The sequence below is a fragment of the Rhinolophus hipposideros genome (genome assembly GCF_964194185.1).
Source record: "Rhinolophus hipposideros genome assembly, chromosome: 4".
Taxonomy (NCBI): Eukaryota; Metazoa; Chordata; class Mammalia; order Chiroptera; family Rhinolophidae; genus Rhinolophus; species Rhinolophus hipposideros.
The window spans coordinates 8,500,862-8,526,568 of record NC_138050.1 but is presented as its reverse complement, the minus strand read 5'-3'; the positions used below and the strand labels follow the sequence as shown (position 1 = coordinate 8,526,568).

Here is a 25,707-nt window from a genome sequence, read left to right as displayed (position 1 = left end):
CAAAGGTAGAGTTTCCTTCACAGAAGCTTTTCATACTCGTAAATGCAGTCGTCTTTTTCAGTTTGAGGAGACTTTTATTTTAACCTTCACACAGGGTTTTTCAGTTGTCTGGTGCTGCTGTGTTTGTCTGCATAGCAGCAGCGGGTTTGGAGGGCATGTTGCTGGTGGGAGAGGCAAGGAGACAGCAGCTGTTGGTGCTCTGCTCACAATGCCAGCTACATATGGGGAAGCTACAGAGTCAGCTGACATTGTTGTCACAGTGTTAGATGCTGGTGAAAAGTGGACTGGGAGCCCTTGATCATTTTTTTAAACTATTAAGGCCATGTTCCTGGGAGTCAAAAGGACTACCTGATTAGTTATGATTCATAAATAATAGGAAGTTTAAAAATGCTATTCAACCATCAATACCAAGGTAGCATCAAGCCACAAGTTCTAGAGTTGGTTACCAGCGACTTACATGACGTGGCCTTACTGAGAATCTTCACCGCCAAGTCCGTGGGCTGCCCGTGGGAGCCTCTCATATAACTGTGGTGCAAATAAGGGTTGGCTCTTGGTGGTCACAGCCCTCGTGCCGAGGAGGGGGACTAATAGTGGGCATGGGATCTGACAAAGTTGGGACAGGCTGAGGAGAAAGGGAATGGGTGATTGCAGAAAGAGAGGGAATGAAGGCTAGATTAAATGGATCGTTAGTGATGTTTTAGGATGAGAAGAGAAGGGGTGGGGAGTTGTGGAGGGGACAATAATGATATTCAATACTACTGTGTGTCAGTCATGCATGCAGTAATTTGCATGCAATTTCATTTATTCTCTCAAACCTAGGGGACAGGTGCTATCACCATTCATAAGAAAGTCACACTCAGTGGCTGAAACTGACTTTGAACTCATATCTGTTGAACTCCAAAGTCCACATTCTTTTCACTGTCATGTGCTGGAGAAATAGAGACTGGATTTGATTTACAAATTTGAAAATGGCACACACCATAATATGAAATATTCTAGGAAAAAGTTGAGAGTATTGAGGTTCCAACTTTGAAGAACTCGAAGAAATGGATGTTTGATTAATTGTCCTAAAATCTGGTGCAGATTTATAATCTCTTATTTTTAAATCCAAAATCCGAGAGGCTTTGAATTTCAAGTTTTTTGCTAAATTTAGGGCATAGGTGTTTGGCAGCTAAACTTAGCCAGAACTGACATGAGGTTATTATTTATGGTCTTTGTGAATCTCATTTAGTTGAATAGCCATACATTTTGCTGAAGAAAATTGATGTGTTGTATTACAAGGTGTTGCCCTGGGAACGTTACGGTGTATGTATATACTTCTGTAAAATGTGTAAAATTATGAATTTGGAAGGATAACTGGCCCCAAGGTTGCAAATGGATCTGTGTAGCTTGTGCCTTTTACTTTCATGTCTTGGAAGTAGCTATGTCAGCCAGCTATTATGACAGCCAAACTAACTGGAGGAAAATGAGAAGCTTCTACCAGAAGGGGGAGCTATGACCCCACCAGAATGACTTGTAGGAAAACTGTAAGTTGAAAAGGTATTTGCAGGGGGTTAGAGGAAAGAGAAAGATGGGGTAGGGCGATGCAGAAAAACGGGGAGAAGTGTGTGTATAAAGAAGTTTATGATTGGGGAGACAGTTGCTTTGAGATTTTAATACTTTGCATTGTTTTTGTTTCTTTAGATGGGACAGGAACAGACATTTGGAATCCTTAATGTCCTGGAATTTTCTAGGTATGTTTCTCTTTCATGCACTTTAAAAAAACTTTGAAAAATATATACATATATATGTACTTAACAGCTATTTATATAACAACATTATATATATATATATATAACAAAAAATATGTATTACTATATTTAACAACTTCATCAGAGTGTTTGCATGATGGTAGGATTAAATATAGTGCTTTATTAAATATAGTAAATATATTCTTCTCACTGGAATTTGTGACTTTCATTAAAGAAAATAAAATAGGCAAATTTTATTTTTCCCAAATGAAATGTTATGCTTCTATGTCCCGCTTTTTCTTTAGATTTCCAGAACCTAGTGTTCTTGCATCAGGAGCCACAGACACGTCTGCATAGTTTGGAGTATGTGATGAGGGCATTATTTCCGTTGGTTTTCCCAGGTCCCTCTGAGCCCTCCCACGCGGGGCCTGGGAAACTGACAAATGAGGATAGATAAGATCAATGCATCCATTAGAGGCCTGGTCCCAGAAGGGCAGTTCTCCTGCGCCTATTTGGATTCAGTCTTTCCAACTGAAGTTTATTTAATTTAAGGCCTGGGAATAATTGTTGGATTATTTGTTTCCCTAGACCACTTATAGTTTGTCAAAAAAAAAAAAATCTTGACGTTTTGTGTTTGTCCTCCTCCTCAACGTTGAACTGGCCATTCTAGAGCAAGGTTCTGTTGCAATCTCAAAAGCATATTTTCCTATTATGAAAATTAGGTGGGTTTTCAATAACCCTTGTTAAATGATTCACAAATTGTTTGCTCTGTCTGCTGTATAAGCTATGTGAAAAGGATATATTTTTTTTTAACCTTCGTGTAGGAAATGCTTTCCAGCCCTAATCTTTAGTTTTAGGACCGCAGACTTGAACTTTGTGGGTCAGGAGCCCTTGGGGTTGAGAATTCAATGGGAGAGAGCGATGGTTGATGGCGGTGGTAGTTCATGTAGGGAGCAGGAGCTAGCATCCCTGTGTGTGGAGGTGAGAGACAAACTAGACCTCTCTCCAGACATTTTGTGCCCCATCTTTTGTTGTCCTGGAAACTGTGCTGCTGTGTGGCTGCATTAAATGGGACCAGCAGTTATTAGAGGGATGAAGACGAGAAAAGGGAGTTAGATAAAAACAGGTGAATATGGAGTAGACATGATGTATTTAAAAAAAAACTTAAGGGAGAATAAGACGGACCAAAAAATCATTTGTGGTTATCGTTGTGATATTATTTCATTTTAGCTGAATCATCTTTTTCCAGATGCCACTTAATCACTTCTTTGGGTAGCTGGTGTCAACCCTGCTTTACACAGAAGATGAAAGGCAGGGTGAATAAATTTGCTGAGAGCCCCCGGCAACAAGTTAGCTGAGAGAGAATTCAAATCCAGGTCAGAGAGAGTGCTGTGGGTTAGGATGTGGGAACTTACACACAGCTGGACAGATAATGTCCCCTAGTCTTAGGAACATAGAAAAATACATTTTTTAAAAAAAGATCAACACTTGTACAGAGTCTTATCAGTAGTGAGTTAGGTAACTTAGATTGTCTGTTTCTGTCTCTTCTAACATAAATAGCTAAAAGAGTGAGTTTCTATGGCAGGGAAAGGAATAGATTTATGTCCATTATATGTAAATAAAAAGAGTAGGAGATAGACAATTGAGGTCCAACTTTGAGGAAAAAGGTAGGGAAAAATGGAGCTTGGTCATTTTTGGGACTGCAAGACTACCTTTTGATTTGTTTGGTGTTTAATTATAGAACATGGGTCCTATAAAACAGACAATTAAAACTTTTCTCCTTACTTTTTGCTCTTACAGTGACAGAAAAAGAATGTCTGTAATTGTTCGAACGCCTTCAGGACAACTCCGACTCTATTGTAAAGGGGCTGTAAGTACTGGCCAAGTAACCTGCAAAGCTTTGTCCATCTGCTGCTTTTCCTAACTGTCACCCTTGTCATTCCCTGGTAGTTTGCCCAAGGTTGTAGCGTGCTTTCAGGTGGGCCATCAAGTTGTCTTAGTACTGTGTTTCCCTGAAAATAAGACCTAGCTGGATAATTCCCTCTAATGAGTCTTTTGGAACAGAAATTAGTATAAGACCCGGTCTTATAGTAAAATATAATAAAATTATATTATAATATCATATAATATATATAATAAATATAATATAATAATATAATATAACATAATACCGTGTCTTATATTAATTTTTGCTTCAAAAGACGCAATAGAGCTATTTGTTCAGCTAGGTCTTATTTTCTGGGAAATATGGTAGTAAGAACCCACTGAAGATGATGGTGGTCCAAGCTAAGATGACAAAGATGGCCAGTGGAAAGCTTGCTTTTAGTCAACAATTGGTTTCAGAAACAGTAATTTGCTGTGCCATGGAAAATCCTAGAATATGAATTTTGATTCCAGTTTTACCGCCCTTGGTGGTGATTTTGGGAAGATTAAGTAATTTGTATTGACCTGTGATAATCTTCTTTTAAGTACTCTGAGAGTTGGAGATATAGATATCTCTATATTTAAAGCAGTTACTCTTCTCAATTTTTATGATTAATATTTTTACTCATCACAGAGGGCAGTGCAGTAGGTATGAGGTCCATTTGTGGCCACATTTTTACTGCCCACTTTGGTCAGTTACCTAGGTCAGGCTTTTGTCCTGTCTGCCTCCCAGTAATCAAATCTAAATGTATTATCTTTGAGGAAAGATGTTATTGCTTATAAACCTAACTTGCAAAACCTGTTAAATTATGGTCTTACATATTGAGGAAGAGAATTATTAAGCTCGTTTTATGAGACTGTGTCAAGAAGGTGAAGCTATTATACTGGGATCAATGATTGGTTGAAAATCTTACTAATCTTTAGCCATTGTGGGAAGAAGCATGGTCTTAATTGAGTATACTGTGATTAGAGCTTCTTAAAAATGAGTAATGCATGTGAATTCTAAAGTCATTCTATCTGGACCCATTAGAGAATTCTATGGTTACAGTGACAACTGAAATCAAGGTCACTTAGAGTATGTTATCTCACGATATACATAGATTAACTTTTTATGTGTTTTCTATTTGCCATTGTATTGTAAGTACCACAGCAAGTACAACAGGGGGCGATGTGGGTGGCACAGAGGAAGGCTATGTAACTGTGGAAATGCTTCAATGGTGGATTTGATTATAGGATTTAATTCTCTTCAGCATGCTCCCCCCAAACCAAACTAGATTTCTTAAAAAAAAATTTAGTGTCCTAGAACTGTACCCATTATATATATTTGGAGGCTTGTCTGTGGCTTCCAGTTCCCCAGGCCTGCCTGTCAGCCACAGGGTGATGGACTTGGTTCAGTGCCTGGTGGATTGTGCTCTCTCTTCTTAGGAGCTTTAGCTGTATCAGGAAGCACAACTGTGCTTGAGCAATTTAGGATGTGTGTTTTACCCTTCCCACTTCTGCAAAAGGGTATTACAAACGTTGGTCTGAGTTTTGCAAATCTGGGTGAATGTAGCACTGTTGGGTTTCCTGATTATTCTCCTGACACCTATGGTTCTCTCCAACATGTTTTTATTTTGACACGTCCATACCCGATGTGTTTTCCAAAGCTCATGACTGAATCCAGCCAAGAGCTACATTTCGACTTGCCCACTCAAGTATTCTCATGCACATAAAATAAACACCATTAAAACAAAGCTGTGTTTAGAATACTGACCGGAAGGTTTACTTAAGGGTTTGCCAGTCACAGTGTTTCCCTATTTTATAGGATAATGTCATTTTTGAGAGACTTTCAAAAGATTCAAAGTATATGGAGGAAACATTATGCCATCTGGAATATTTTGCCACGGAAGGTAAGTGAAATGTGGAAATGTTATTTTTAACCATTGAAGTTGTAGTTTCAAGGGTCTGTGACTGGTGCTTGGGTGAGTAGTCATATTCTGAATAGACGTGTATGTTTGTGCTTATACTTTTCTCATGCCAACCCCTGTCCCCATCCTTCACATTCTGTGCCTATGGCAGTGACAAGATGGGTGGTCAAGTCAGCACTCAGTTCCCTACATACGACTCTGTTAACAGAGAGAAAAGGCAGCCCACTCACCGTATTAGAATCAGCTTGTAGTTAGGGTTCCCTTTCTTGGAAAACTCATGTTATGTTCCTGTCACTCTTTCTCTGGTTATTCTTATGACAGTGGCTTACCCAGTGTGAGTGGCACAGAGGAAGCTAATGACTTCAGGAAATAATTCATTGAACCCACAGAGGAACAGGAAAGGAGTTCCCCGAAAGGCTTTAAACAACACTGATGTCAGGTTTTCCAGCAAGTGGATGGTGAAAGCTGGAGCCTTGCTTAAATGCTGATGGCTGCTTTCTCTTCATGTGTTCCTGTGCCTACATGCGTGCACATACATGCATGTGTGCATGCATGCACACACACACACACACACACACACACACAGAGACCTGGATGCTTGAAAACCTGCATCTTTCACGTGGTAGCACATTGGGCTTTTGTTGCTGTCTTGACTCCTACTTCCTGCCTCACCCCTTGCTGATACCCATATGTATATGTACACCTCATGCACAGCTCCTGTCCTTCTCTGCTGTGGGAATTCACTCATGGCTACTCACGTACTCCCACATTTACAGAAGAGGTTGTTTATGTTAAAATACAGGGGAGTTCTTTTTAAGTTCTCTTTTGTAAAAGTTGAAGTAGGGTGACCTAAGAAGCCCTTGGATTCTCTACCTTTTTTGAGCCCGCCGGTAGAACATGGAACCACATGATGCTACCTGGGGCGTAGGGTATCCTGCTTCCACCAACACCCGGGCCATCACTGGGATGCACTGGCTGTTTTGCAGGCTTAAGAACTCTCTGTGTGGCTTATGCTGACCTCTCTGAGAGGGATTATGAAGAGTGGCTCAAAGTCTATCAGGAAGCCAGCACCATATTGAAAGACAGAGCTCAGCGGTTGGAGGAATGTTATGAGATCATCGAGAAGGTAACTGCATGTGGCTTATCGCCCAGGAGGGGCTGAGCCTCCATCCAACGGTCTTTAAACAGGAATCCTTTTGCTATAGAGTGATGTTCTCTTTTCTTACAAGCGTCCTAACCATTAGTTTTTAATCATGTCTTGCTTTGCTTTAAGAAACCCTCAGTTTTATGGGCTATCTGAGGTCTAGCCAACCCCAGCTAAGCATTAACGATATCTTATAAGTTTCAGGTCAAAAGCAGCATCAGTGACTTTCTGGGTTTGCCTAAGATTAGGCTTAACAAGATGAGCTCAGCCGGTTGTTACCTGAGCAGTCAGAGTTCATAGGCTCATTGGACATTGTACATACTAAGAACTTTCACACTTAGTTATTCTAATAATTTTTACACTTTGCCATTGCTACTCCATATTGCCAACTTTGATTTTTGTTTTTGTTCTTTTCAGTTTATCCCAAGACATTAGGTTGCTTTCTATATATATTAGACTCCCTCTATTAAAGAACAAAATTCAACCAAGTAAGTTTGAAGATCTCATTGGCTTTATTGAACGATTCATGAATGGAGCAACATTCCATCTAGCAACTAGAATGGTGCTCTGAAGAGCTGTACAAATGGAGGACTTTTATAGGCAGAAGGATGTGGCAGGGGAGTTATTAACAAAAGAAAAGAAAGGATTATTGTAGTCCAGGTCATCTTTTGTGGGGAAGGGATGGCAGGGATCTTATCAGGCAGATTACCTCACTGGTATTGATCAGAAAATTCCAGATTATTTGTTTAAAATTCCATTCCTGTGAGAGGCTGAAACTGCAATTAAATTACGTATGAAGTTTTGGTTTGGTGATGTGGCTTAGCAAAAATAACTCCATTTTGGTCTCTTGTTTCTTTTTCTAACACCTCAAATCTGGGCCCTGGATTTCAACTTTTTCTGTTTCCTGTCAGCAATCATTGGTTCATCCAGTTTTCAATTTCTTATAACTCTGAAGTCATCACTTGATTGCTTTTTTACTGTCTCTTTTGTGTGTGTGTGTGTGTGTGTGTGTATGTGTGTGTTTAATTGTTTATTTCCCCGTGGCTTTTTTTAATACTCAGTTTTTGAGATTTATATTCACTTGTTTATTGTTTTAATGACATTTGGGTAGGAGTAGAATTGAATTCAAGTGTTCATTTGCCCTGCTTTACTAGGAATATGGAAATTACTTTTAGAACTAGAAAACAAAAGTGATTACATAGGTGCTGTGCCAGGCATATCTGTGGTGGATGCTGGGGGCGGGGGTGCCGGCTTTACTCATCCTTTGGATCAGTTTCACCGGTCAGTTTCTCACCACTGAATTTGTTTTTCTCATGTGTTACGCTAACGTAATCTTCCCTCATCTGTGGAGTGGAAGGGGAGGGCTCATGTACTCTTAATATCCTCAGCATAACTTGTCCACATGCCCTACTGCCTGGTGAATTCTATTCCAACGTGCCCTTGTACCAAGAAATAAATGAGGAGGATTGGGTTGCCTGTGTGTATGGAAACGTTCTAACATTGCAAATAGTTTTGAAATGCCACTGCAACTAGATGTCACTAATTATCTGCAAACAAAGGTTTCATGTAGAGGAAGTGAGATCATTGTCTCAGAACATTTTGACTGCCTTGCTTTTGTCAGAGCTTGGTCATAAAGGCTGCTCTTCAGCGTGTACCGCTCTTTAACAGAAGATATTTTTCAATCTAGAATTTACTGTTACTTGGAGCCACAGCCATAGAAGATCGCCTTCAAGCCGGTGTCCCGGAAACCATAGCAACGCTGTTGAAGGCAGAAATTAAAATATGGGTGTTGACTGGAGACAAACAAGAAACTGCAATTAATATAGGTAATTCATTTTAAAATGATTCCCTGATGCTAGTTTTTGTATTGTCTTTTTAAAGTGTCCTGTAGAAGTGCCTAAGGATTGCTCACATGCATTGAAGATGATATTTTATGGAACTCTTCGTGCCAAGGCCAAGAAAATTTTACTGAAATCAAATGAAGATGCTGTTATGAGCATTATCTGCCTGCTATAAACATTAAACTACATCTTCCTAAAAAGTATTAAATGCCCTGATATGTGGGATATAGAATTCAAGAGTTGACAACTTTGATTTTCTTAATGCTTTCTGCATATAATTTTAGTCTAAGAGACTAAGAACATGTTTTAAATCAATTTAAATATATATTTAATTAATTTCTGTAAATTATAACTGTGTTCCGGATTTTACCGTTCCATAGGTTTTTCTAAGAGTCTTATATCTTTCCCTTCCCCATCTGGGTTGGCAGCCCCTCAGCTTGCCTCACAGAAGTGAAAGTTGAAGGAAGGGTCTTTCAGTCCCAATAACTTCATTTGTGTTAAAGACGTACGTTGTAACTTTGAAAAGGAGTTGAAACTACTAATTTAAAAAAAATCTAATTTTGATTGTTTGAATGATTTTTGTCACCATTGTGATGTAACAGGGCCTGGTGCATTTGTGATAAAATGAATACATGGAGGCTACATGACTTTCAGTGCATTTATGGAAATAGACTCTTTGTCATAGCTCACTTCAGAAAGAAACATACGAAGACATCTGAATTTAAGTGACTGTTGTCCTATTCAGAGTAGACGCCCTGGAATATTATCAACTGAATCCAAAGGTGTCCATTTCCTGAAACCTTCTCTTTTGAATCAGCTCTCAATTGTAGATAATAGGACCATCGGGGGTGAATTTCATCTTTTTTTAAACATAGGCAAAAGCCATTTAATCATTTATCAAGGCTATAGCTAACCAAATGCAATTTGGACTCCCAGCCAACTGAAACTAAAGTCACAAGAGAGTGACGTGTGATTCATGAAGCATCAGTTATAGACTTTGTCCATTGATTGGTGCTAGTTGTCTCTGAAATGCATGTTTTTGGAGAACAGTGCGGTGTTGTTTCTGTGCAGACCCATCACTACGGTACTACTAAAAAATAAAAACCTATAGCTTACAAGGCCTTCGTGATGTTGGCAACATTTTTATAAATGAAGGATAATACCTTTGCTTTTGGTATCATGTCTCTCTCTGGTATGTATGTATTGGCCCTTCGGGTATTATTTCTCTTATACATTTGGCCTAAAACACCTGCTATTGGTTTCTGGCTTCTCTTGCTCTTGTTCATATAGGGTTTATAACGTTGGCTACTGCCTTGAAATACTTCAAATTTAGCAGTATATTTTCTGCTCCTCTAGAGCAATATGAAAGCAAGTTAAAATTGAACCGTAGTGATAAGCTTTCTTAATTTTCTAGATCTTGAGTCCTGCTGGACTAATGGCCTTTCAGTGTCCCTAGCCCCAGACTTAACTTCCACGAGTGCTTTCTCGTGTTTGCTGTGAGAAGCGAGCATGAGTGTGCTCGCTGGAAAGGGTCTGCTATCTGTCACTGCCTTAGCCAGATGACCATGACCTCGGGAGGACACCTGTCCCTTTTCCTGCTTGTTCCATGTGTTATACCTGAGCTTATCAGGATCTAACCAAGTTTAGCATAAACACAAGTAAAAGCAAAGGGCTGAAAATCAACTCAGAAAACACAAATGAGGTCTTATTTCCAAAGGAAAGTTTTAGCTGCGTGCAGTGAGGCATCTCTGAGCCTTATGAGATAATTGACACCTGTCCAGTTTTTACAAATAACAGTATACCGTGTTTCCCCGAAAATAAGACCTAGCCGGACCATCAGCTCTAATGCATCTTTTGGAGTAAAAATTAATATGAGATCCATTAATTAATATAATATGTATATTATATAAGACCAGGTCTGATATTAAAATAAGACCAGGTATATTATATTATATTATATTATATTATATTATATATTATTATATATTATATTCTAATAAGACCAGGTCTTACTTTGTGCTTTTTTTTCCAAAGAACGCATAGTGACATTTGTAGTTTGGGTTCTAGAAGCTCTCACATCCATTAGACAGGATAAAATTGATCGTTTTTAGTGAATGCTCCTCAAGTTCACTGGGAGAGATGCCTCCTACTTCTAAGTGGATGAATTTGCCAAAGGCTTATTTATCCTGGAGCTGGTCTCTGCTCACATTTGTGCTAGTGTGTCAGGAGAATTCAGGCATCTCTGGTGTTACTAAGTATGCTTTCAACAGCTAGGGAGCTGAAGTGCTTTTGAAACAGCTCTGTCTGAATTATTTTTCCACTTTGCATTCAGACCTCAAGTTTGTAGCCCTGGGTGACATTGAGGGATTAAATGTCATCTTCTGATTTAGGATATCTGTTGAGCCTACAGGTGATACAGAAGGTGTAACCACCCAGACATTTTAGTAGATTTGTTCGTGTCAAAGCCCAGGCGACAGCTGTAAGCCACATGAGGTCATGTTCCAGATACAGAATGGATTGTAAGCCTGTGTTCTAGCTATATAGTCCTTATGCCCTCAGTAATAAGAACCGTTATTGATCTGTCTCTCATCATACTCACCGATAGTCAGTACCTTTCAGTGCATTCTATAGGAGTTTTAGGTACCAAATAGGTATTTGGGGAGAAGACCCAGTGTCTAACAGTTCTGAAGAGAACAAATTAATAGAGTGTCTGTTGAGCACCAGGCTCTGTGCTGGGAGTATATTCTGGAAACTCTCTTTAGTCTGTATGTGTGAACAGTCTTAAGCTCAAGGGGAAATTCAGAGATACTAAGGTTTCACTCTACTTAATGGCCAACCTAGTACTAGATCTCAGGGCTCTGGACTTCCGGAGCAGGGCTCATTTTAAACAGATTCACATAGCTTTCGCAAAATCTACCCCCTGAAATCTGAGTTAGCAGACCAGGGGGGAGAACGGTACTGTGTTTCATTTATTCTAAGGTGCACATTGTTTTTATCTTTTAACGTCTCTGAAATTGGGATGTCTTATGATTGTCTACTCTTACAATTTTAATTGACAACATGTCCTCAGTTGTATGTATTGTAAGAGTTCACCTTTAGAAGTGACAGACGTATGGTGTATTTGGGTTGGTGGCTCTCTTTAACATTTGATGTATCGATCAATCCTAGTTTGAGAATTTATTTTTTAAGTGTAACTTTTAGTTCATGCCTTGAAAATAAATATACTTCATCAAATTAAGGGCCAGGATATTTGTGTCTCTCATGAGCCAGTGAGTATGATGTGGACAGACAGTCATCTTGCCTGTGGGTCTTAGGTAGTTTAGAACTGGCGTGATGCCAAACTCCTGCTGTGCTGTGCTCGCACTTACGCTAACTAGCTATGCTTCAAGGAGTTGGCAATTTTCTTTTTTAGCTTAAACATTTGGCATCAGCCAATCTAAAGCGAAATCTCAGATGCAGCCTTTGTGAACCATGTAGTCGTCATTTCCTTATTATCACTGGAGAAAACATCTATTAAATAGTCAGACAATAGACGTGAAGTTTTCAGAATCTATAATTCCTTTCTAATGGATGTAGGATCAGTGAAAACAAAATCCCAGTGTTTATTCCATTGTAAAGTCATCAAGTTGGAAATAGCTTTCACTGTGATCCATGTCTGAGTTGGAATTTGGCCTCCTCTCCCTCTGCATTTTGCTCCCCATCCTGTGATACTTTTAAAGCACTTCAATAGTCTTAGCAGTTTAATTTTTTTAAAGTGAGTAAATATGGTGTTTGCCCATTCTGTTATTGTCTGTAGACTGTCTTGACCATCAAAAGGAAGACAAGTTCCCATTCTCTGGTAAATCTGGGACATTACTTGGTAGCATTCACAATCTTAATGTTGTTTTCCCCAGAAAAGTCAGATGTGTTATTTCTTTGATTACCTGCAGCTTGCATTGTTGCCCGATGCTCTGTTATCGGCTGGGGGAACTTACATTCCCTAATGGGGGGATGAGTTAATTATGAGGCAACTTAGAGAGTAAAATAGATGAGAAGATTCTAATTGTGTAATACAAATATTAAGCATGACCAGTGTTAATAATAGTTACTCAGTAAATGTTAGCTCTAATGTGCCAAATACTGTGCTAAGTCCTTTACGTAAGTTTTATATTTAATTCCCTTTGAGACAGGCATTATCGTCTTTCAAAAATAGAACAGAAGCACAGATATATCAAGTAACCTAGCGTAGATCACATCGGTGTGACAGTGCTGAAAAGCTGAGCAAGTGGCCGCCATACTGGATTTTCACTTCCCAGAAGGAAAAATATCTGACCCAAAAGAGACCAGGGAAGATTTCACAGATGAGATAGGCTTTAAAACTTGAGCCTTCAAGAATTTGTTTGTTTAGGGGGGGAGGGGAGGAAAGACAGAGAGAGAGAGAGAGAGAGAGAGAGAGAGAGAGAGAGAGAGAGAGAGAAAGAAAAGACCCAAGCACAGAATGGGTCAGAATAGCCTAGTTTGGGGCGAAAATCATGAGGTAAGGCTGAGTGTGTTCTTACATGGGATGGAGCATTCCTGAGAAGGGTCCGAGGATCTGGAGGGACAGGTGCTCAGGTGCCAGGTGTGGCTCTGTGGGCGAGCCCTCAGCTTCTGAGTTCTCTGGATGATGAAAGAGCCAGTACTGAACCTCTTTGACTCCCTCTGGAGTTGGGTAAGGGTACCATATCTCTCATCATTCCTGCTGTCTGGCAGTGTGTTTCATACACTCACACTCAAATACTGATTGGCCAGTTTCTCAGTGAAAATATTGAGAATAAGAAACACATTTCCTGAGGGTTTAGAAGCATATGGAATCCCAATGATGGGTAGCTTGATTAATCTGATCTTAGAATATAGGGTTAGGAAGGTTAAATTGTTCCTAACCCTTCCATAAAAAGTCACCAAAGAAAAGTGGATACCTTCGACAATATGAGCTTACTTCAGAAAAAGAGACTCTGACTCCAAGATCTGAAAGATTTGGTTTAGTCATATTTTCTAGTGTGAATTTTTAATGTATTGTCTTTAAATCAAATCCTGCTCTAAGTACCATAGACTCCATACTATTTTGATTTCATTGGATGTTGATTATACTCAGGTAGTTGAAAGACTGAATACCTTTGTAATGTGTCATTAATTTCGGCTGTAGTAAAAAGTGAAATCCCAGAGGTTCTTGGCTCAGTCATTTTATGGCCGTCTTGTTAGACTGTGAGGTTAAAGAACTAGATGTCACTTTACAAGTGTGGATTGACATTTCATACCTGGCTCTTCTCCAAGAGTTGATCTCATTTTATCCAAAAACATTTGATATCAAGCTCACTAAACTTGGATTGACATAATTTGATTTGCCACATTAGATAAGTCACAATTAACTGTGTTAAACTTACATGGTCTGTCTAGTGCAAGTGTTGTGTGTTCATTCTCTAATCAAATTCTTGCTGCATTTTCCAAATTAATAAAAGAAAAAAAGCCCAACCTGTTTCTTCTCAGAAATCTTTAGTTTTGTATGTTTAAATTCATGTGTCAGTGTTTTTATTTATTGCCCTCTTTCTGCAATGGCTAGAAAAATACTTAGAGTTTTTACATATCTTTTTGCAGCTTCAGTTGTCAAGTGGCATTTTGCTTAACTTGAAAAATATAAAATAAAGCAGCAAGCTAGGGCTTAAAAATTACAACTTGCTTCTGCAGCTGTTGTTTAAATCAAAAACGACCAGCAAATCCTTTTGCATCAGTTATACTAAATTTGTAACAGTCTATATGGCATGAAGTTGCTGGAAGTCTCTGGGGATGAAGAAAGACTAAGCCTAACATAGAGGGAAGTGATTAAAGTTGCAATATCCCCTTTTGTGAATGAAAATAAAATATAGGCCTCCCTTCTGGTTCTAATCTAAGAATTTATAGGAAGGAGGAATACATTTGTAAAATTTTAATGGGAGACAAAGAGTTCAATTATTTTAGTCCTACCATGCAGAAATTTTAATGGCATTCTGGGAAATTCTCATTTTTACTCATCACTATTGTTAAAGTACAGACTTAAGCAAGTTTGAAAATGCACAGAGAATAGTTTTATGTTTCCTCCCTTCTTTTTTGGTTTTGTCTTAGAGGTTTCACAGATATTTGCCCATGTGGTATTGTGATTTTAAATTATTCAGTTTGTTTTCATTTAAAAAATAATATGTGGTGGTTTTAACAAGTGAAATAACCTCATTCCCTTGAGATAACTGTTGTTAACAGCCTGGGCAATATCTTTATGGTATTGCTTAAAAAAATAACATTTAGATTCAAAGCCATAATATTGTGCTTGAAAATCTGTGTTCTGAGGTGATTTGCAAAATATTCCTCTCAAATGAAAATCAGTGAAGGATATACTTTGTACATTCCAAAGTAAACAAATAAAAATATTTGTTGCTCCTCCCGCAGTCTTGAATTCTATTGTGTGCCTTTTAGTAGAATTTCTTTAAGATGAAGAGAGGACCTGCTGAGAAGAACTGAGCACATAAATGCGATAGTTCTGTGACTTGTCCATTAGTTCGATGCCCGCCTCTTTTCTAGTTAAATGTAGCATCTGTGGGGTGGATATTTCAGGTTCCTCCTTGCTTTAGGAGCAGCACTGGTTAAGGCCCTTTCTTCTTTGAGGCTGTCACATACCTACTTGTTCCAAGGTTAAAATTCTGTGTGCTGACGACTTGTTTCATGCTTCTGTAATCAGAGATCCATTATCTTGAGGTGCTGAGAGAACACTGGTTGTGAGGGCCAGTTTTCTAGGTGGGAGGACTCTTTTCTTGTCCTTCCTCAATGAGATAGATTGAGATGGGGATTGGTAAAAAGCATATGCTGATGCCAGCTCTCTCAAGGAGGGTAATTTTAAAGAAAGAGTAGAGGTCCGACAGACACCCTGGTGTTGGGGGTTGCTGGAACCGCCTCCCCCACAGAGCGTGTGCATTTGAAGGGCAGGAGTCAGGAGAGGCTCCCATCTTGGTCTGTGTTGTCATCAAGTGTCACTGGCTGTCTCAGAGTGGGTTGCAAAGCCTGAGTAGGAAAGGGCTTCACAGAAAATATGGTCTCCTTCTGGGAGGAAAGATAGGAAAGACTTATCTTGCATCACTGATAGAGATAACTTTATTTAAAAAGGTGATGGAAATTGTTGATAAGAATTAATATTCTCAGAACACTAAGAACAGAAGACTTTTGTTCCAAAACAAGCTTTGTTTGAAACTCAGGTTGAATTCTTGAAATGGAGATTGCTTTGAACTCTTAGTAGCGAAAGTGGCTCCCTCAACGTAGAAAAGAATTCCTTTGAAATCTTTTTCCGTCGAAAAAGTTGTGAGAATCACCTCCTTTTTAAAAAAGCAAATGAGGGATGTTCACATGATGATAGGCACGGCTATGTTGATTTAGGAGCTCCATTAGATTTAATTTGTCTTCCTAAAGTGTTTGCTGTTAGTTTAGATAACCCAAAGCTTATCCCAAAGTTATACAAGGATAACAAGGATAAAGAAAAAGCCACAGAAAATTAACAAGTATTTATTTCAGACATTAGTTATGAAGACCTTCCCAACCAGTTCTGTTCAAGCTGTCTGCAAGAATCAAAATCAATTTAAACTTACTTTCCCTACCCCTCACTCTTGCCCAGATCTTCTGTATGAACCAGTAGCTTTAAAGTGGTAATAAGGAAGACATAAGAAGGGAGACTGAATTCAAACAAACATTGAAAAATGGAAAGTTCATGAAAGGAATGATAAATTCACGTGTGTTATCCCTTCTTTTACTTAGGATATTCCTGCCGGTTGGTATCACAGAACATGGCCCTCATCCTTTTAAAGGAGGATTCTTTGGATGTAAGTAGTTTCTCTAAAGTTGCCTTTGATATAATTGTGTTAAATTCTTTCTTTGTTTTTCTACAACGACTGAAAATCAGGTTTATTTTGTTGTAAAACTACTCTGTGTGTTTCTGTTTTTATTTATAAGCGAATGTCATAAAGTTGTATATTTAATCATCAAAATAGTAAGCTTGGAACATTACTGCGTGATAATACTTTATTTTACTCACTTAGAATTGTACATTTAAAGTAGGATAGTTTTAATCTGATTTAACTTCCTACTGTGATTTGCATTAAGTGGTGATGGTTAACTCCAGTGTTGGTTACTAAGGAGAATTACAGGATTTTGTTTCCAGTACAAACTTGAAAATAAGGGTCATATATGAGTGTCAGGAGTTTTTTAAATTTGTGTGGTCATAGGATACACAGGCCCTTAATTCCCTGACATCCAAATGTTGCCAGCTCATAGAGAATTGGATGGCATGGTTCTCAGCATTTTGAACACATACCTACCTCATCCTGACCTAAAGCCACCGACGAGACCAGAGGTGTGAGCTGATTTGAGGGTAACCAGTGACCTGGGAAATGGTTCGTTATGAAGATGTGAGCTCAACAATGAGATTCATTTGTCAGGACTTTTAGCAGGACTTTCTGTTACCGGCAGGCACCCACAGCCACACTCCCAGTCAGTAGATTTCAATGGCAGCGCTAGGGCCAGATGGCAGGGTTCGTTACCATTTTAAATGGAGATCTAGTGCAGAGATCTCTCTCCTTGTGAGTGGGTGAAGCCATGGCTCCTACTGCGAAGGCCAAGGCACTGTACCTGTTCAGGACTCCAAAGGTGGGCGCTGGGAGAGAGGCTGTGTGTCTCCAAGGCACCACTGGCAAGATATGCCCCCACCTCTGGCTCAAGAGCTTCCGGATTTCTCTCAATGTGCTCTTATCCTTTTGTGTCACTGCCAGCAACTTCCAGGTCATCCCTCATCTCCTGGACTCTAATTCTCAGTGCTCTGGGGTAGTGAGGAAACCTCCCTCTACCCGAGGGTTCCTGTCTCCAGCACTCCCTTCCCACTTGCCTTTATTTTTTTCTCTATAGAACTTTTTGTCACTGGAAATAATATATCTTATACAATATATTATTACAATTATTATATGTACTATATAATAATTACTATATATATTATTTAAAGGTCATAAGAGAGTAACATAAGATTTACCTTCTTAACCATTTTTAAGTACGTTTCAGTGGTATTAAATATGTTCACAGTGTTGTATGACCATCACTACCATCCATTTCCAGGACTCTTGTCATCTTATGAAAATAAAACTCCGTACCCCTTAAACAGATCCCACTTCCTACTCCCAAATCCGTGGTAACCATCATTCTACTTTCTGTCTCTATGAATTTGACTACTATAGGGGCCTCATATAAGTGGAATAATACAGTATTTGTCCTTTTGTGGTTGGCTTATTTCACTTAATGTAATTTCATCAAGGTTCATCCATGTTGAAGCATGTGTCAGAATTGCCTTCCTTTCAGAATACTTCAGAATGGCTGAGTATTCCATTGTATGTATGGACCACGTTTTGTTTAGACGCACACTTGGGTTGCTTCCACCTTTTGGCAATTGTGAATATCGTTGCTATTAAGATGGATGTGCAAATATCTCTTTGAGACCCTTCAATTCTTTGGACTGTACTATACCCAGAAGTGGAATTGCTGGATCATATGGCAATTTTATGTTTAACTCTTTGATGAACTGCCATGCTATTTTTTATAGCTGTTGTCCCTTTTATATTCCCACCACCAGTACACAAATGTTTTAGTTTTCTCCACATCCTCACCAACACTGTTCTTTTCTTTTTTTATTTAAATGTTTAATTTTTTTTGATGGTATATGTACTGATGAGTGTGAGGTGGTACCTCACTGTGCTTTTGATTTGCATTTCCCTGATGACTAGTGATGTTGAGCATCTTTTCATGTGCTTATTGGCCATTTATGTATCATCTTTGGTCATTTTTCATGGTTGGTTGTTGTTTTGTTTCTGTGAAATACTTTATATTTTGTCTGTCTCCCTCTAGTCACTTAGATATAAAGTCCATGGAAGAAAAGTTTAATTTTTTTTTCTTTAACTGGGCATTTCTACTTCCAAGGCACCGCTTTGCACACAAATTAGGTCCTCAGTAAATGTTTGAATGAGTGAACAAACTTTTAAGATAATTTTCCAGTTACCAATTAGAACTTCTTTAAAAGGTCTTGCTGATGAGGCAGTGGCTAGGGTGGCCGATGCACTGAGTGCAAGCTGACACTAGAAGGGAATCAAAATGAAGGAAGCCAAAGCAACACGCTAGTAGACAGGAGAGGAGTGCTGATGTACAGAAATGCCCAGGACCCTTGGATGGATCCACAGAGCCTGTGAGCACACCCAGAGTCCCCGTTCCCAGAGCTCCTTGATTCCTGATGACTTCCCAGTCCAAGACATTAACAGTCTTAAAATAAGCCTCTTTCTCTGGAGGGAACTCAGAAGTGAACCTGTGTTTTCCTTTTATACCAGCTGTTCTCTGGAATCCAAGAGATGGGCTTTAATTCTGCATGGCAGTGTAAAACTTGTGGCACAGATTGAAGCGTTTGCTTTACGTAGACCATGGGGTGATTTATGAAGCCAAACAGAAAGTTTTATGGGTGTGTGCCTGGCTTCCCTCGGTCACCTGTCAAGAATGCTTCTTCCTTAACCAGTTTTGAACATCTTTTAGTATAATGACTTTAATGTATTCAGCATCTGCTGAGCAGAGGTAACAATTTCTATGAACTTTCTTTTTGGTTCCATACTCAAAAGGGCACTCCATATTTCTGACTACACTCCTTCTCCTTCTCTCCTTCCGCTTCCTCTCCCTTCCTCCCTTCCTCCCTTCTTCTCCTCTCCTCCTTCCCTCATTATTTAGTTGATTTAAAGAAAGTCCTATTTTCATTAAAATTTCACCTGGTAGGTATGGAATAAAAGCAAAGTGCTAGGGCAATAAATTAGATACATAGTAGATTCTGATGGACCTACCTCCCATGTTGAGTTTTTAATGTTGCCGGGCTCTGACGATGAATCAAAGAAGACAGAAACAAATGAAATGGCCTAGGAATCAGAAGCACTGGCTTCCCTTACTTCATCTCTCATATAAGTGTGAGGGAATTGAGGGGCTTACCTCACGACCCAGAGCTGGCATCACCTTCATTTGACTAGTAAGTATGTCTAGGCTAGGACTCCAAATACTTATAAATTATTAGGATTTATCTCTCTGTTTTGGGTTTTTCAGCTGTTGCCAAAATAACATCTAAGCTCTGTAACATAGACGAGATCAGTGGTCTTTGAAATAAGTGGTGGGGGTGTGTGTAATGATGTGCACCCCTGGGGGACACTAGATGATGATATGTTAGAATGTCCAAAGAAAATAATTTATTTATTATTTTTAGGTTAAAAAATGGTACTAAGAAATCAGCTTTATTGATAATAACATGGATTGCCACTAGCAGGATTGCCACCCAGTCCTTATTTCTGCCGTACTGATCAGAAATGGGTCTGGAAGGAATGGGTAGGAGGAGGTAGGCAGGGAATTCCACAAGTAAGAAGGTTGGGACCTTGTGCTCTCATTCTTTTGTTTGCTTTTAGCCCATTGTGAAATATTGCCATTCATGTGCATTGGTTAATGGTTCATGGATTATATTTAGTTTCGGTTAAACTGACTCTTACAAAGTGCTGTCTTAAAAGGATTCCTATTAAAAAAAGGAATTGAAATAACAATAGTGTGAGCAGAAGCTACCACAATATGGAATAGCCTGACATGTGTGTTAGCTCAAGCTTTCCTTCAGCTACTTGATGAGTTAAAACAATGATCAGATCTGACAAGTTAAACAAATTTCAAAATTACCCCCAAAGCTATTATCATTAATCATGAATCTTGCCCTAGATGTATATGGTATTTTGAAATGGTAGAGGTGGTAATATGAAACTATCTCAGAATTAGTAAGACTTTAAAAACTAAGAATCTTAAGTAGGAGAATAAAAATCAGCAGTATTATTAGCAATTTATTAAAAAACATGTAGTATTCAGCTACTTTCTTACATTTCACAAAACCTATTGAATGATAAACATCTTTTCATATTTGTTAGTAAAAGACAAAAAGTGTCAAGCCATTTGAAGTACAGTTGTTTTTCCTGCTGCAATAACATGGAGAAAATAACATAGCAACAACGAAAATGTAGGTGGATAAGAGGCCCTTAGGAAATCTTGCTAGAATTTTCTAAGAAACAATTGGTTGAGCAAATTATGAAATATAGGAGATTTGTTACATTTTTACATGAAAGTGTAGCTATTTCTGGCATGTCTTAACTTATGGAATACACATACAAAAAGACTACTAGTTTTGAAGAGCCATCAAAAGAAATATGCATTGGTAAGGATATATTTGTTCTAAGCAAAATATTAATTTTTTAGCACGAAACATTTTATGAACTAAGTGTGTGTGATCACTGTTGGAATGGCTTCTTAGGAATAAAAACAGAATTGTGTAAAATTCACTAACAACATCTCTGGCAGTGACTACACCTCCCAGCTTTCCTGTGGCTGGATGTGGCCATGAGATTTAATTCTCACTGGTGAAATATGAACAGAAGTGAGGTGGGAAATTTCTGTGTTACCCCTGGAAAAGGAAGTCCCTTGGCCTGGTTTCTCAGCTCTTCCGTCATTGCTGGCTGCAAATGGCACAGCCGGAGCCACTTTGGAAGTTAGGGACTCCAGGGAGCCCTGTGTTGAGAACAGGGCTGATTCAGTTCAGTTCTTCAGGTCCTTGGATGACTGTGAAGAGCAGAAGCAGCAGATTTCCTCTGTGTGTGTGTGTGTGTGTGTGTGTGTGTGTGAGAGAGAGAGAGAGAGAGAGAGAGAGAGAGAGAGAGAGAGAGAGAGAGAGAGAGAGAGAATTTTGAAATATTGCATGGGGTGGGGGTGGATCTCTTTGTTTTATCTCATATCCTGCTAATAAAACAGAACCTGACACTAAACGTAGTATCAGTACTGGCTCTTCCAGAACGGTGGTGGGCTGTCCTCAGAGAGAGGAGGAGGCTCCACTTCTGCTGGCAAAGGAGACGAAATGAGGTTTGGGCATCAAGGGATTTGGATCTATTCAGATTGACACAGAGGCCCTCATTCCAGTTTGTACAGGCCCACTCTTCTCTAGCCATTGCCCTAGCTGCCATGGAAAAGATAGTGAGTCTGTGACGGCAACATCCATTGAATTCTGCACTGTGAGAGTTTCCATTATCCCCCAAAGTTCCTTGGTGTCCCTTGGCAGTCAACGCTCTTCATTCCTAGACAAGCACAGGACTGCTTTCTCTCACGATGGATTAATTTTGCTTGTCTTAAAATTTAATGTGAATGGAACCAAGCAATAGACTGTTATTGTCTGGCTTCTTTCATTCAACAGTGTTATTTTGATATTCATCTGTGTTACTGCATGTATCATTAGTTCATTCCTTGGTGCTGAGAAGTATGAAATTGTTTGGATATATTATAATTTGTTTACTCTTTCATCTGTTGAGGGACATTTCAGCAATTTCCAGTTTGGGCATATTATGAATAAAGCTTCTGTGAACATTGTTTTGTACAAGTTTTTAGGTGGACACATGTTTTCATTTCTCGTGGTTAAATACATGGGAGTGGAATAGTTGTTTGAAGATGATAAATTTATGGTAGTGTGTTACATAGCAATAGAAAACTAATGCAAGACCAGATTTTTTTTTTTATTTTGTTGATGCCTAATGTCTTTTAACTTTTGTTTTTTTTCTTTTTATATAATTAGAACTTTGTTGCTGTAAAAATATGCACTTACTGTAAGATTGGGAAAATTTTGTCTTATGTTTTCTTCTAGGAGTTTTATAGTTTTAGCTTATAATTTTAATTCATGATCTACCTTTTTTGTGCATGGTATGAGGTAAAGATTGAGGTCCAGTTTATTTCCCATATGGCTATCTAGTTTTTCCAGCAGTATTTGTGACAAATATTATTATTTCTGTACATATTATCTTGGCACTTTTATTAATTGATTAATCATATATGAAGTCAGACAATAAGTTTGCAAATTCATCCTAGAAAAAGTGGAACATACCTCATAGCTGAATATCACTACGGTCACCTTCGAAGTACTCCTCTTGAGAAGCTATGCTGTAATGCCAGCACCTAGTCCACCCTTCAAAGCAATTTGGGAACTCTTTCTGGAATGGCCCTCAGAGCTGTCATCAAATTACCCTTAATGTCCTGAATGTCATCAAAATGTCTTCCTTTCAAAAAAAAAAATGTCTTCCTTTCAGTATTTCCTTTATCTCTAGGTAAAGAAAGAAGTCATTGGGGGCCAGATCAGGTGAGTAGGGAGGGTGCTCCAATACAGTTATTTGTTTACTGGCTAAAAACTCCCTCACAGACAGTGCTGTGTGAGCTGGTGCATTGTCGTGATGCAAGAGCCATGAATTGTTGGTGAAAAGTTCAGGTCGTTTTTTTCACGCAGCCTTTTCAGCACTTCCAAATAGTAAACTTGGTTAACTGTTTGTCCAGTTGGTACCAATTCATAATGAATAATCCCTCTGATATCAAAAAAGTTTAGTTGTACTTGCTTCGGAAGCACATATACTAAAAAAGTTTAGCAACTTCGGTGCAACAAGTTTGCGAACTTAATTGCCTAAACTCATATGTATCTCTATTTGTAGACGCTGTAGTTTATTCCACTCATGTATGTATGTTCAATTCCACATTGTCTTAATTATGGTAAATTTATAGCAAGTGCTGAAATCCTCCAACTTATATTTTACTTACTTAGGTCTTTAATTTTTCAGCAATGTTTTGTAGCTTTAAGGGTATAGGATTTGCATCTGTCTAATATTGTGTGTGTGCTTGTGTGTGTGTGTGTGTGTGTGTGTGTGTATTTTTAGTTGTAATCTAAGAACCATTTGGTTCCTCCATTTCTCTTTATTATATTCAAGGTTTCCTTTAGATCCTTCAACATATTTATGATGGATCTTTCAAATTTCTTCTCTGGTAATTTCATTTCTCTATGCTTTCTGGATTTGTTTCCATCTGCTAATTTTTTTCTTGGTTATAGGTAGCATTTTCCTGTCATTTTTTTGTATCTAGTAATTTATTATTGTCTGCTCATTGGTTTTGTTAATGTTTTGTTGTTCACTATCTGGATTCTGTTATTTTCCTTTAAAAAGTATTGAGTTTTTGCAGGCAGTTACTTGTGAGTTTATAGTAGCCTTTACTCTAGAACTACTTTAGCTATACTGCCAAGATGAGACTCTTTGGAATTGCCACCTAAGACTCTGGATAGTCATTGTAGTTTTTCCACTGTGGCTGGTTGGAACTTAAATATCTCCTGATCTTGTACTAGCTCTGGAAATGTTTATCTTATAGGCCGGATAGTTGTCCTTTCATTCATTCATATATGAGGATATGTATATATATATATATATATATATATATATATATATATATATATATATATATATCCCCAAATCTCATGTCTTACCCTACACACGCATAACTTGGTGTTTGGTCAAAGATACAAGGGAACCCTTATAGATCCCTCAATTTTTTTCTGTGTGTGGTTCCTCTCTGGTATGCTGCTCTGCAAACTCCAGACACCTAGCAGTTTTTACCTCTCATTTCTTTGCACATCAGTTATACCACCGTACGCTGCTTAGTTCCTCTTCCCTGAATCACGACTTGAAAAGTAGTTCCACAGAAAGCCTCAGCTATCATAGGCTCACCTCATTAACATCTCTTCTTCAAAAGATCTTAATCCTGTGTTACCTATTGGCCAATGTCTGAAAACAGGTGTTTCATATATATATTTCCTTCAGTTTTCTAGTTGTTTGCAAGTCTGGTATATCAGTTACTTCATTATGTTTAGAAGCAGAATTTGAGTAATCCGCTTCTGCCTCTGTTGGGTCATCTTTGATAAATACTAATTTCAAGTTTAAAGGTCTGAACCACTTGGATTTATTTATTTATTTGTTTATTTTACAATTTGCTGCTCCTAGAGCTTAACCAGTTATCTCTGATTTTGAGAACTATAGGGAAACTTAGCTGTGTGAGGAAAAGAATACTGGAGTAGAGTGTCAGTATCACCTCTAGGTTCCAGGGAAGAAGCAGGAGGACAACTGGAAAGGCAAAGAAAGAATATCCTAGATGACAATTTAAATAACTATCTTGGTACTGCTTGCCATGCGCAACCAGCATCTTTTTTTTTTTTTTTTTTTACCACTGGTGATCAGATCATCATCACTGCCTTCAAACCCAAGCAGGTGAAAGAGTTCATCGCAGTTTCCCATCTTTGGGCTTTCTTACAAGCACGTTCGATACTCAGTATAGGAATAGTCAAAGTTCAGTGCAAGAAATGGTGACAGGTCTGATCAGGACATAAAAGCCACACCTGTTGTTTGAACAGAGTAGGTTTAATGTAAAGAATTGTGAATTAAACTGATGGTTACCAGAGGGGAGGGCACCTGGGTGAAAAAGGTGACGGGATTAAGAAGGACAAATTGGCAGTTACAAAATAGTCACGGGGATGTAAATTGCAGCATAGAGAATACAGTCAATAATGTTGCAATAACTACGGTGCCAGGTGGGTACCAGACTAATTGGGGCAATCACTGAATAACTTATATAAATGTCTAACCGCTATGCTGTACACCTGAAACCAATATAAAATAATATTGAATGCCAACTGTAACTGAAAAAAATAATTTTTAAAAAGGATTGTGAAGTAAGAATAGAATTGTTAAGTAAATGAAAGTGTAAAAAGAACTCCAGGTAGGGGTCGGCAAATTATAACCCTCAGGAGAAATCTGCCCCAACACCTGCCTTTACAAATAAAGTTTTATTGAACACAGCCATCCCCACTCAATCACACGTTGTCCGTGGCTGCTTTCACACGACAGTGGTAGAGCTGAGTAGTTAGGACAGAGACTTACGGCCCTCAAACCCTAAAATATTTGCTATTTTGTTCTTTTTGGAAATCATTTGCCCTGCTCTAAGGTATCATATAGTGACAACAGCAGAAAGCTGTTACTGCTCCGAGGGCTGAGAGAACAGAGGGAAGAGATTGGAGTTATTAAGACTTTTAAACATCAAAGAGGGGACTCTGAAAGCTGATACTCAGATCTCTGAAGAGGGTGAGATGCTTGGCTGGTCCAGTTGTCTGCGTTTGGGGTGGGAGGCAATGAAGACAGTTTTACAGGTGTTGGAAAATCCGAAAACTGGATTCATCTTCTGCTGGAGTAAAGTGG

At 38.6% G+C, this 25,707-nt stretch overlaps 1 protein-coding gene across 1 annotated transcript in view; it reads left to right on the top strand.

The window, feature by feature from the left end:
* The window catches only part of ATP8A2 (ATPase phospholipid transporting 8A2), a gene marked incomplete at its 5' end in the record, with an annotated part of 553,717 nt that overhangs the window by 171,969 nt on the left and 356,041 nt on the right, over nucleotides 1-25,707 (top strand). The window contains 6 exons of the mRNA XM_081046135.1: nucleotides 1,684-1,733; nucleotides 3,531-3,600; nucleotides 5,458-5,542; nucleotides 6,547-6,686; nucleotides 8,392-8,530; nucleotides 16,334-16,398. Of these exons, the coding sequence (XP_080902261.1) occupies nucleotides 1,684-1,733; nucleotides 3,531-3,600; nucleotides 5,458-5,542; nucleotides 6,547-6,686; nucleotides 8,392-8,530; nucleotides 16,334-16,398 (549 nt within the window). The remainder of the gene's footprint in view (nucleotides 1-1,683; nucleotides 1,734-3,530; nucleotides 3,601-5,457; nucleotides 5,543-6,546; nucleotides 6,687-8,391; nucleotides 8,531-16,333; nucleotides 16,399-25,707) is intronic.